This window comes from Enhydra lutris, unplaced genomic scaffold (genome assembly GCF_002288905.1).
Source record: "Enhydra lutris kenyoni isolate GAN:26980312 unplaced genomic scaffold, ASM228890v2 scaffoldscaffold12, whole genome shotgun sequence".
NCBI classification, from domain to species: domain Eukaryota; kingdom Metazoa; phylum Chordata; class Mammalia; order Carnivora; family Mustelidae; genus Enhydra; species Enhydra lutris.
This window is the reverse complement of record NW_019154096.1, coordinates 61,580,900-61,592,592: the sequence shown is the minus strand read 5'-3', so window position 1 is coordinate 61,592,592 and position 11,693 is coordinate 61,580,900. Positions and strand designations below refer to the sequence as shown.

Here is an 11,693-nt window from a genome sequence, read left to right as displayed (position 1 = left end):
AAAAAAAAAAAGAAAAAAAAATCTGTTTAAACATGCAGCCAGGACTGGCAATCACAGATTTATTTCAAAAGAATTATGAAGCCACGTTTAAAAAATCTTTTAGGTGAAGGCAGATCTTTTCTTAGGCAAAACAAAAAGCAAGATATTTAAGAAAAATTTGTTTCTAATCATAAAACTATAAATAAAAAGCCACATAAAATACTAAATTAGTCATAAACCAATTATTTAATTGAAGCTATAAAAAAAGAGGCAATATAATTGATAAAATAATTAGGAAAGAATATTTAGCATGTTTCAAAAGATTTAAAACAGGAGCAGGACACTTTACAAAAAGTTGTGTGGGAAATAAAATTCTTAAACTATAAGTAGAAATGTAACATTACAGAGTATCTTATAAAATACAATGACAGAAATATAAAAGGGCTACTATGTATGCTCTACGTCTGAAAACTATTAGTAGTGACTACATATTTAGATTTAAATGTACAGTTCCTGGGTACGAGATTCATATTACTATACACAACTTCCAAACCAGTGGACAATATTTTCCGTTTAACCATGAGTAGTATCATCTTCTACAAAGTCTTTGGCCATCTCTGCTGTGATCACGTCAATATGACTAACCTGAAGAAAAAATGTTAAAAAACTGTGTTAAACCTTAAAAAAAAAAAAAAAAAAAATCAGTGTTCTTACTGTATAGAGTAATATTTAAAACATAAGGCCTACTGCCTATAAATTTTACATACCAAGTCAAATGAGTCTGCAACACTGATAGATTTTTATAATGGTGTTTGTTGAAAGCATTGAGTTTTTTAAATATTCTGCATTTTAGAACTCTGAAGATCTGGGTAAATACTAATGTCTAAATATCAAACCGCATTTTTTCAGTTTTTATTATTTTTGTTATTTCAAAGAATCTTAGGGCTGAAGACATTAGGAAGAGCTGGGTGGCCCAGCCAAATAGAAACGACTATATATAACTGCTAAAGACTGTGCACTGAATAGACAAGACAGGAAGATATTGTCTCTTAATGCTGATAAAAATAAAATCAATGCAAGGAATGCCACAAAAAAAATTGCTACAACTTCACAGGCATTTGAAAGAAAAGCTTTTTCTTTACAAACTCATCGTAAGCAACAAATTTCTAGGTTTTCCTTTATGATTTAAGTAACAGAAAACAAGAATTTGACAAGTACAATACAAACTTAAACTCAATGTAAAAAATTTTTTTACCTTATTTCTAAACTTTACACCATAGAATTTGTCAGCTGACTCAAGCAGTTCAGGCCTAAAAGTAGTTGTAATAAATTGCGCATGTACAGCAAGTTCCATAATCATATCTATAAAAAGAAACAGTAATTTAATAAAACCCTTTTTTTCAACAGATCTGAACATTTAAAAATCAACTATCCTCACCCTTACCTAAAATTCAAAATAGCCTGTGACTTTTTCAAGCACATTATCTGCAAAATTACGAACTTAACTACTCTCTTACATTAGGGGTAGATTTTTTTGAAGATTTTATTTATGTGACAGAGAGAGAGAGCAAGAGAGGGAACACAAGAAGGGGGAGTGGGAGAGGGAGAAGTAGGCTCTCCGCTAAGCAGGAAGCCCGATGCGGGGGCTCAATCCCAGGATCCTGGGATCATGACCTGATCTGAAACCAGACACCCAACAACTGAGCCACCCAGGCGCCCCAGGGATAGATCTTTTACCTGGTATCTTAAAGTTATAGAATATGAAGCAGCAGCAGCTACTTATAACACAGCATTAAGTCAGAGCAAAACAAGTTTTCCCACACAAAAAACAAAGAACAACGTTCCCCTGCTACCCACATATCCAAAGATCTTTTGAATTTATTAAAGATCAAATATAGATTCTTTATTTTTAAAGATTTTATTTTTTTAAGAGAGTGCAAGTGAGCACTAGTAGGGCAGGGCAGAGGGAGAAGCAGGCTCCCCGATGAGCAGGGAACCCCACATGGGGCTTGATCCCAGGACCAAGATCCTGACTTGAGCCATAGGCAGAAGCTTAATCGACTAAGCCACAGAGGCACCCCAAAATATAGATTCTTTAAATACAGAATCAACATTTAATGTCAGGGGCTATTCAAACATTGAGAAAAACAAGTTTTAAAAAGAGACTTCTGGGTGCCTGGGTGGCTCAGTGGGTTAAGCCTCTGCCTTTGGCTCGGGTCATGATCCCAGGGGCCTGGGATCGAGCCCCACATCGGGCTCCTTGCTCAGCGGGGAGCCTGCTTCTCTCTCTGCTTCTGCCTGCTGCTCTGCCTGCTTGTGTTCGCCCCTTCTCTCTCTGACCAATAAATAAATAAATAAAAATAAAATCTTTTAAAAAAAGAGAGACTTCTGCATAAAAGTTTAACTGAAGTAGGATTTTTCAATTGACAAAGAAACATATCGACCTCTCACAGAATTAAGCTTTGTAGTCTAATGCTAAATTCTTAAAAACTTATTAAAATAAATTTTAGAGGCGCCTGGGTGGCTCAGTTGTTAAGCGACTGTCTTCAGCCTAGATCATAATCCCAGGGTCCTGGGATCAAGCCCTGCATCAGGCTCCTTGCCCAGCAGGAAGCCTGCTTCTCCCTCTTCCACTCCCCATGCTTGTCTTCCCTGTCAAATAAATAAATAAAATTTAAAAAATAATAATAATAAATTTTATTTTACAGAATATACACCCTGTCCAATCGCCCTAAATACCTTAGGCAACAAGAATTCACAATCAAAGAGGCAAGCTATCATTTTTAAGCAAGTTCTCATTTTGAAGTACAAACCAAACTACCTGACACAGCTTTTCTGTGCTGGGCATCCAGAGCCTGGTCAATCTCATCAAACAGATAAAAAGGAGCTGGGTCACATTTCTGAATAGCAAAAATCAGAGCAAGAGCTACCAAGGATTTCTGTCCACCAGAAAGCTGTTGCATTTCTCTCATTTCACCCTGTTTTCCTGTAAATGACACCTAAGAGAAAATTTAAATGAGTTAATACCCAAAAAGGGGTAGAATCACCATCACCTTTTAAATCACATAGAATGTACCTATTTAATTTGTAAAATATTCCACAAATTCCACTATGGTAATACTGGGGAAAATTGGATATAAAGGTATTTTTACCCTAATTCCAACTCCAGTGAACTGGTCAACTGATGGGACGCTGCTTTGTGACCCAGAACCCCTCTCACTTTCACCACTTCCTTCTCCTTCATCCTGAGACTGACTGCCCTCCACATCTCCTTTCTTCATTACCAAAGTAGCTTTGCCACCAGGTACCAACTTCTGGAATACTTCGCTGAAATTCTTCGATACCTTAAAATGAATGAAATGAACAAGTTACAGGGTGATTCAAATATAAATTTTGCTTAGGTGGCTGCACATATTATTTCTTAAAGCAAAAGACAAATATTTATTTCTTAAATATATTTAAGAAATATTAAAAAATATTTATTTCTTAAAGCAAAAGACAAATATTTAAAACCAATCACAAATATTTTAACAGCAGCAACAGACTGAATCCTTTTAAGAGTTGTGTAGGATGTTCTAATTACTATGTTAGAAAACTATATGCTGGATTTGTTCACTTGTATTAGATCCAACTATCAGTAGGAAAAAAAACTTTATAAAACCTTTACGAATTGAATAATAAGCTGAATAACAGCCGAAGCTTTTGTCTTGTGTGAGCATTAAATACAAACAGAAATATACCTGCTTGAAAGTTAACTGAATAGCTTCATATTTTCGAAGTTCAAGTACATTCATCAGTTCCATGATTGATTTGTACCCCCTATCCAATTCTTCTTGTCGTTTTATTAACTTTTCTTTCTGCTCAGAGAAATTCACAAACTGATCTAAAGCTTTTTTGTTAACATGGCTGTACTTCTTCAATTCTGTGTTGCACTGTTCAAGTTTTCGAAACAACTACAAAGAGAAAAAGATGTATAAATAAATTCACATGAAGAGAAATTTGCAACAAGATTTCAGATTTAAAACTACACAATTTACGGGGTGCCTGGGTAGCTCAGTGGGTTAAGCCTCTGCCTTCGGCTCAGGTCATGATCTTGGGGTCCTGGGATCGAGCCCTGCATCGGGCTCTCTGCTCGGCAGGGAGCCTGCTTCCCCCCTTCTCTCTCTGCCTGCCTCTCTGCCTACTTGTGATCTCTGTCTGTCAAATAAATAAATAAATAAATCTTTAAACAAAACAAAACAAAACTACACAATTTACCTGTTTGAGACTCAGCGTTTGGTACTTTTCAAATGCTTCCTGGGGAAGTGAACCAAGCTCTCGAATTTTCTTCATACATTCCTCTTTCTTCTTCAGTAGCATGCCTTGTCGATTCGTCATCTTTTCTAGTTCTTTAGTATCATGATTTATAGCATCCATGTGTTCTTTTTCCATATTTTTCCAGCGTTCCATACTCTTCTGAAGCTCCTTAATTCCAGCTTCTGTTTTATCAATGGAATTGTCCAAATCTAAAAGAGAAAAAAACAAATTAAGCCAAAATACCTACTTTAAAGCTAGAGCACTATCTGACCAAAGATTTTAATGGCCAAATCTATCAAAATAAATAGGTTTTAGGGACGCCTGGGTGGCTCAGTCGTTAAGCATCTGCCTTGGGCTCAGGTCATGATCCCAGGGTCCTGGGACTGAGCCCCACAGAGGCTCCTTGCTCAGCGGGAAGCCAGCTTCTCCTTCTCCCACTCCCCCTGCTTATGTTCCCTATCTCTCTATGTCTCTGTCAAATAAATAAATAAAATCTTTATAAATAAATAAATAAGTAAATAAGTTTTAGGTTTTTACCTTTGTTTAAATTTTACTGTGTAAATAAATCCATGAAACATTTAATTCAGGACAAAATTAGGAGTGTACACGAGTCATTAGGTATATATTTCTCATTATTAAATGTTTATAAAAAATTTTAAAAATAATTTTCTTCTCAGCAACTAGGTGATAAGAAACTTAATTCACACTTTTGGCAACGACATTAGTAATTATAGTCTCTCATAAAATTGTCACAAACATTTCAATAAAACAAAGGTTACTATTTATAATCAACCCACTAAACTCCATTCACTATAAATTATTTCCGGTGATGGAAAACACACAAAATCATTAGTGCACACTTTTGCTTAACAACTTTATCAAATAAGCTAATTTTTAACAAAATAAAAAAATGTTTACTAAATAAAAATTCACCTTCTGATCGTGCCATAGTATCTTTTACTCTTTTATTGATTGCTTCAAGTTCTGAGGTTGTAGCAGTGAGAACAGTACCCCCTTCTGTCTCTCTCAGTTCATTAAGTTCCTACAAGATAAAAGAAACTTAAGATTATTAAACCACAGAATAGGAATTCTGTTAGTTTCAAAATTTTATGACTTTAACAGTTTCCAACAGCTGTAGCTTTTTTTGCATTGATGTGTAAAATTTTATTTAATCATCCAATTCCTGATATACATTTGTATTATTTTTAGTTTTTGACTATTATAAATAATCCTATGAACATTCTTGTTATCAACCTCAATGAAGTATAATTTACATCCAATAAAGTGAGCTAATTTTAAGTGTAGAGCTCAGTGAGTTGTGACAATGTATACACCCACATAACTACCACCACAATGAAGATACAGATTTTTTCATTAAACCAAGAAGCTCCCTTATGACCCTCTAAAATCAGTTCCCTCTACTCATGGCCCTAGAAAACTATCATTCTGCTTTCTACTGCTATAGAGTGCTTTCTCCAATAGCTGTTATTATGAATAAGTATTCAAGTATAATTGCAAATATTTAAAGTATCCATTAAAGGGGGGAAAAAGTAATGATACAATAACTACAAAATTTCTCAGCAAATGACTAAACTGAGAAAACATTAGTAACTTAACACTTACTGAGTACCTAGAATGTGCCAGGATAATCATACAAAACAGGTATTACTGTTATGCTCATTTTTTAGAAGAGGAAACTGAGGCTTAGGAACACTACATTACTTGCCCAAGATCGTACACGAGATGGCAGTGCTAAAACTCCAACTCATGGTAGATACTTTCTGTCCCCAAAGCCCATGCTCTCAATCAAAGCTTCTCACGCGTAAGTTCTTTCAAAAGGTTATGGTCATCAACAAACCCACAAAAAAGAATATACCTGTTCTACTTGGTCCAAACGTTTCCTCAAATTCTCATTTAGGTATGTCTCTACTCGAGTAATGATACCTTCTAATTTAATTCTTTCATTCAGCAACTGTCTGTTTTCCTGGAAGAAAAGAAAATTATGTCCACACAGGCATGCACATTTCACACACAGGAATGCTGTTATCTGCTGTCCTCTCCACTACTTGTGTTCAAATGACCTACAATGGAAAGCCCTATATTTTTTTCATTTTGTCTTATCTATTCAGAATGCTTCATTTGCGTGCTTGGTTCTTTTTATAAGACATGCTGCCAAAAATATTTATCTATTTTTCATTTTTTTTGGACTTAGTATTTACATCTCTACATACAAAAATCAGTGTTTAATAAAGGGGTGCCTGAGTGGCTCAGTCAGTTTAACATTCAACTCTTGATTTTGGCTCATGTCATGATCTCAGGATCCTGGGACAGAGACCCAGGTTGGGCTCTGTGCTCAGTACAGAGTTTGTTTGTCCCTCTTCCCCTGCTCCTCCCCCAACTCATGCACGAATAAACTAACAAAATCTTTTAAAAAAATGTTTAATCAAAATATTAATTATATAAAGGTAGTCAGATCAACAGAGACAGCAAAGCTAACAAGCTTGATCTTACTACTAATTAAAGTGCATTAAAATAAAGATGAAGAAAACGAAGAGTTCTTGTATAATCCTAACATACCCACAATGGTTTAGAAAAACTTATTTACTCTCATGGGTACGAGAAGTTCAAGTTTCATTTTTCTATTTTCTCAGAGTTCCCTTCTTTCTCGTTCCCTTGGTAGCAATAAACTTTTCGCAATAGCCAATTATAAATGAAAACTTATACTTCTATAAATTGTACTTGCCTGCTGAAGTTGACGAATTTCATCATTCAGTGCATCTACTCTCTTCTGATCTTCCAGACTAAGTTGTGAAAGCAAATCAGTTCCCAGTTCTGCTTTCAACGATTCTCTGGTGGATTCCATAGCATGCAAGCTTGCTTCCAAACTTTGTAAGCTACGTTGCTATGTGACAGATCATCCACTTATTAATAAAAGTATTAGTTACTGTATTACTTACAACAGTAAAAAACTGAGAACATTCTATATTTGTTATTAAAGTGAACTAAATTTTATCAACTCAAGTAACTATTAGGTATCCACTTAATTTGATAATTAGGACTAAGTAGCAGTAAGAAAAATATTTATGATATATTACTATTGAGTTATGTGGGACCAATCACAGTCCATGACTGAATCATATAAAAATCTTCTGGCATATTAATAAGAACAAAAAGAAAAGACTGCTAGAATGTGTTAGGATGGTATAGTTGAACAATTAAAAACTATGATTTTAGGGCGCCTGGATGGCTCAGTTGGTTGAGCAACTGCCTTCGGCTCAGGTCATGATCCCGGACTTCCAGGATCGAGTCCCGCATCGGGCTCCCAGCTCCTTGGGGAGTCTGCTTCTCCCTCTCACCTTCTCCTCTCTCATGCTCTCTCTCACTCATTCTCCCTCAAATAAATAAATAAAATCTTAAAACAAAATAAAACAAAACAAAAAAAAACTATGATTTTAGTACTACTGATGAACTATAACAGTTTTTGTCAAAGCTTTTGAGACTAGTATGTTATTACTTGTAATTTAGCAGTAATAGTTTGGTTTCTATCCTGTTTAGTATAACTTGGATAAAAGAAAATAGTCAAACAATTCCATAAATAGTGCTTAAAAGACAAAAAATGATTACTGACAAATTAATGATCATTAGAAAATACTATTACACCATAACTCAAAATGTCTAGTTGTTCAATGAAGTTGGACAATCTGAATGTGGACTGCAAAAGGAGACTTTGGTACCCACGGATGTAAGTGCAGTACAGATACACAGACAAGTCCAAAAGTATGGGGCTACAAGAAATGGAACAGATGAACTCCAATGGATAACCAATGTAATATACAGTACATCCCAATTCTAAATACTTAAAATAAGTCTTTAACAAAAGAGACATACTTACGAACCTTTGGCATAAAAGTTTTCTCTGATTGCTGCCTCTTCTCTTTTAGCATCTTCATTTCTGATAATATGCTATCTCGAGACGCTTTAAATTTCCTTTGCTGGGTCTCTATCTGCTGCATTTGGTTCATCAACTGATCAATTTCATTATTAATCCATATACAAGGCTAAGGAAAATTTTCTCTAGTTCTTTTAAAAAGTGTGTATCCCTTCCCTTTTCTTTACCTCCAAATAAAAGTTATTTCCTCAAATTTATGTACCATAACAATGCTAAATTAAATACTACACTAAGTGTGTTCAACCATAAAGTAGCTTAAAACATTTTACCTCACCATTTCTCTCTCAAAATAACCTATGTGTTTTACTTATAAGCTATGTAAGAACAAAAATTCTTGGGAAACCCTAAGAGAATCTAAATGAAGGATACTTTTTGTTATCTTTTCATTCAAGAAATATTTACTATATAATTTATTATGCTTAAAGCACTATAGAAGGCAGTTGTGTATCAAAAGGAGACATCGCCCAATGTAGAAAAATAATACCACCATCCAAAAAAAATAATTTGGATTATCAAATACAGGAAGGTAGTTGATGTATGTTGTCAATATCCTCCTTTTTCTTAGTGTTCCCCAAAGATTTCTTTGTGCCAACATCTTGCCAAATTTGGGCATTTCTAGATATGCTTTGCAAACCCCTGCAAAGTCAAAACTAACATGTTTATTTACCTTTTGCTTGTGCTGTTGCTTGCACTGATGGCACAGAAGGTATAAACTCACTTCAAAAAAAAAAAAAATTGCCAGTTTCAATTAAAAATATCCCAGGGGTGCCTGGGTGGCTCAGTCATTAAGCATCTGCCTTCGGCTCAGGTCATGATCCCGGCGTCCTGGGATCGAATCCCACATTGGGCTCCCTGCTCAGTGGGAAGCCTGTTTCTCCCTCTCCTCCCCGTTCAGGCTCTCTAGATCACTATCTCAAAACAACAACAAAAAAAACCCACAACCACCTTTAAGAATATTCCAATGTCGGGGCACCTGGGTGGCTCAGTGGGTTAAAGCCTCTGCCTTCGGCTCAGGTCATGGTCTCAGCGTCCTGGGATCGAGCCCTGCATCGGGCTCTCTGCTCAGCGGGGAACCTGCTTCCTCCTCTCTCTCTGCCTGCCTCTCTGACTACTTGTGATCTCTGTCAAATAAATAAATAAAATCTTAAAAAAAAAAAGAGAATATTCCAATGACTTAGTAAAAATGGTTGTTCTTGATGCTGGAGTACCTATATAGATATATATTAAGTAATCTTCACATCCAGTGTGGGGCTTAAACTCATGATCTGCAGATCAAGAGTTGGATGCTCTACTGGCTGAGCAAGGCAGGTGCTCCTTAAGTATCTATATTTTTTAAATTGTGTGATATAATTTGAAGTACATAAAAAGCACTTTTGCCTTATACCAAAGAACTGTAGCTTTTTTTTTTTTAAAGACTTTTTTTTTAATTATTATTATTTTATTTATTTGACAGACAGAGATCACAGGCAGGCAGAGAGAGGAAGGGAAGCAGGCTCCCTGCTGAGCAGAGAGCCTGATGTGGGGCTTGATCCCAGGACCCTAGGATCATGACCTGAGCCGAAGGCAGAGGCTTTAATCCGCTGAGCCACCCAAGCGCCCCAGAACTGTAGCTTTTTTAAGAAAATGCATAGGTACAATGTTTCTGTTGTGAGCTAAACTAGACACTCTTCATGGAACACCAGTTTTATTTGGAAGAATTTAGAGTATGATGTTTACTAAGACTTGGATTTTGACAGCCTTCCTCCATTAATACTACAAATGACCTTGAAATAAAAACTTAATATGTTTAAATTCTATGCAGTATGTGGCATTAGAGAGGCCCCCAACCCTTCTGTGCAACACTAACCTCATTTTCCTTCCACAATACTGACCATCCTCCTCAGTTTCCTCTATAACTTTAAATTTCAGTGCACCTCAGGTTCTCTGCTCTCAGAAATACACTCACTGCTATTAGCTTTAAATATTAACAGCTAAGGAAACAATGTTACAAGAGTTTTTTCCTTGTCTTTAGAAGTTAACTTCTGACAAACATAAGCTCCCATGCTTAAATAAAAGTCAAATGTGGTTTTTTCCCTACTTGTATATATGAAAAAACACACAATACGTAAAAAATTATGTATTTCAACCCAAACACAATTCACCATAGCACAAGACAAAAAGATATTTTCAATATTTCTGCGCAGGTTTTCGTTGAGCTTTGCTTCAAGCTCGCCTAGTTCTTCTTCTGCTTTTCTAACATCTTTCTGCAATTCAAGTCTAGACTTCCTTGTGTCATAGTAACCTCCAGTTAGAGCACCCCGATGACTAACTTGGTCACCTATAAACAAAGCACAAGGAAGGTAGAAATTCTGTATAACAATTTCTTTATTCAGTGATAAACTGATTTATAATCAAACAACTAATTTAAAGGTTTTACCTACTTAATGAGAATTTAAAAGGATTAAACCCACTCTGAAAAACGCCTGCTTTCCAGCTATTAGAATCTACATTTTAAAAATGTGCCAGAAAGAAGTGCTAAGGACCAATGGTGACAGGTCAAGAGGACAAAGGACTGGAGTTTGGAATTCCACTGGCCATATTTGGGAAAATGTGAACATCAATGGTAATAATAATGGCAAGTCTTGAGAAGTTGAATGCTTCTAAAAGCACAGAGGTAGGGGCACCTGAATGGCCCAGTCAGTTAAGCATCTAATTCTTGACTGCAGCTCAGGTCATGATCTCAGGGTGGTAAGACTTAGCTCCATGTCAGGCTCTGCACCAAGCATGAAGCCTGCTTGAGAGTCTCTCTCTTCCTCTCTCCCCACTCCTGCTAGCTCGCTCTCTCTTAAAAAAAAAAGACAGAAGCCTTCACAGAACTTAAGAATCGCCATTTGGAAACCCCCAGTGTATTGAGTCAAACCACTGGTAAAAGAAGTTGTGGTGGTGGGGCCCCTGGGTGACTCAGATCATGATTTCTGGGTCCTGGGATCAAGCCCCATGTCCAACTCCCAGCTCAGCAGGGAGTCTGCTTCTCCCCCTCTTTCTCTGTCTCCCCCCTGCTCATGTTCTCTCTCTGTGTCTCAAATGAATAAATAAAATCTTAAAAAAAGAAATCTGTTGGGGAACCTGATATTCATGTTTTCTTAAAGGATAGTCCCACATAGCACTTATCAACTACAAAGAGGCAAGGGCATCTTTACAAGAGAGAGACCGCTACTGGTCAAACTTAACATCATTAGCAGTGGGACATATTGTGGGATGCAGTAAGAAGTACACATCACTCATGTCAAGAACATAAAACCAAATCTAACGATGAGGAAGCAGTTAAAAGGCAAATTTAGAAAATGGGACATTATGAGAAAGTCAATTTCTTGAGGGTGGGAAGGAAAGGAGCTATCCTATATTCAAAGAATCCAAAGAGAGGATTTTGCATGCATCCTTGATTGGATCCTGGAGAGAAAAGTATTTTGGGACAAATGGGAAAATTTTA

General features: G+C 36.2%; 1 protein-coding gene across 1 annotated transcript in view; it reads right to left on the bottom strand.

Moving 5' to 3' along the window:
- Positions 1–206: 206 nt before the first annotated feature.
- LOC111145137 (structural maintenance of chromosomes 3) overlaps positions 207–11,693 on the bottom strand; it is a 38,328-nt gene continuing 26,841 nt past the window's right edge. The window contains exons 19-29 of the mRNA XM_022499824.1: positions 10,389–10,541; positions 8,172–8,323; positions 7,019–7,177; positions 6,152–6,259; positions 5,209–5,317; positions 4,237–4,484; positions 3,720–3,932; positions 3,132–3,323; positions 2,801–2,978; positions 1,235–1,341; positions 207–624 (exon numbers count right to left, since the gene is read on the bottom strand). Of these exons, the coding sequence (XP_022355532.1) occupies positions 553–624; positions 1,235–1,341; positions 2,801–2,978; positions 3,132–3,323; positions 3,720–3,932; positions 4,237–4,484; positions 5,209–5,317; positions 6,152–6,259; positions 7,019–7,177; positions 8,172–8,323; positions 10,389–10,541 (1,691 nt within the window). The 3' untranslated portion in view covers positions 207–552. The remainder of the gene's footprint in view (positions 625–1,234; positions 1,342–2,800; positions 2,979–3,131; positions 3,324–3,719; positions 3,933–4,236; positions 4,485–5,208; positions 5,318–6,151; positions 6,260–7,018; positions 7,178–8,171; positions 8,324–10,388; positions 10,542–11,693) is intronic.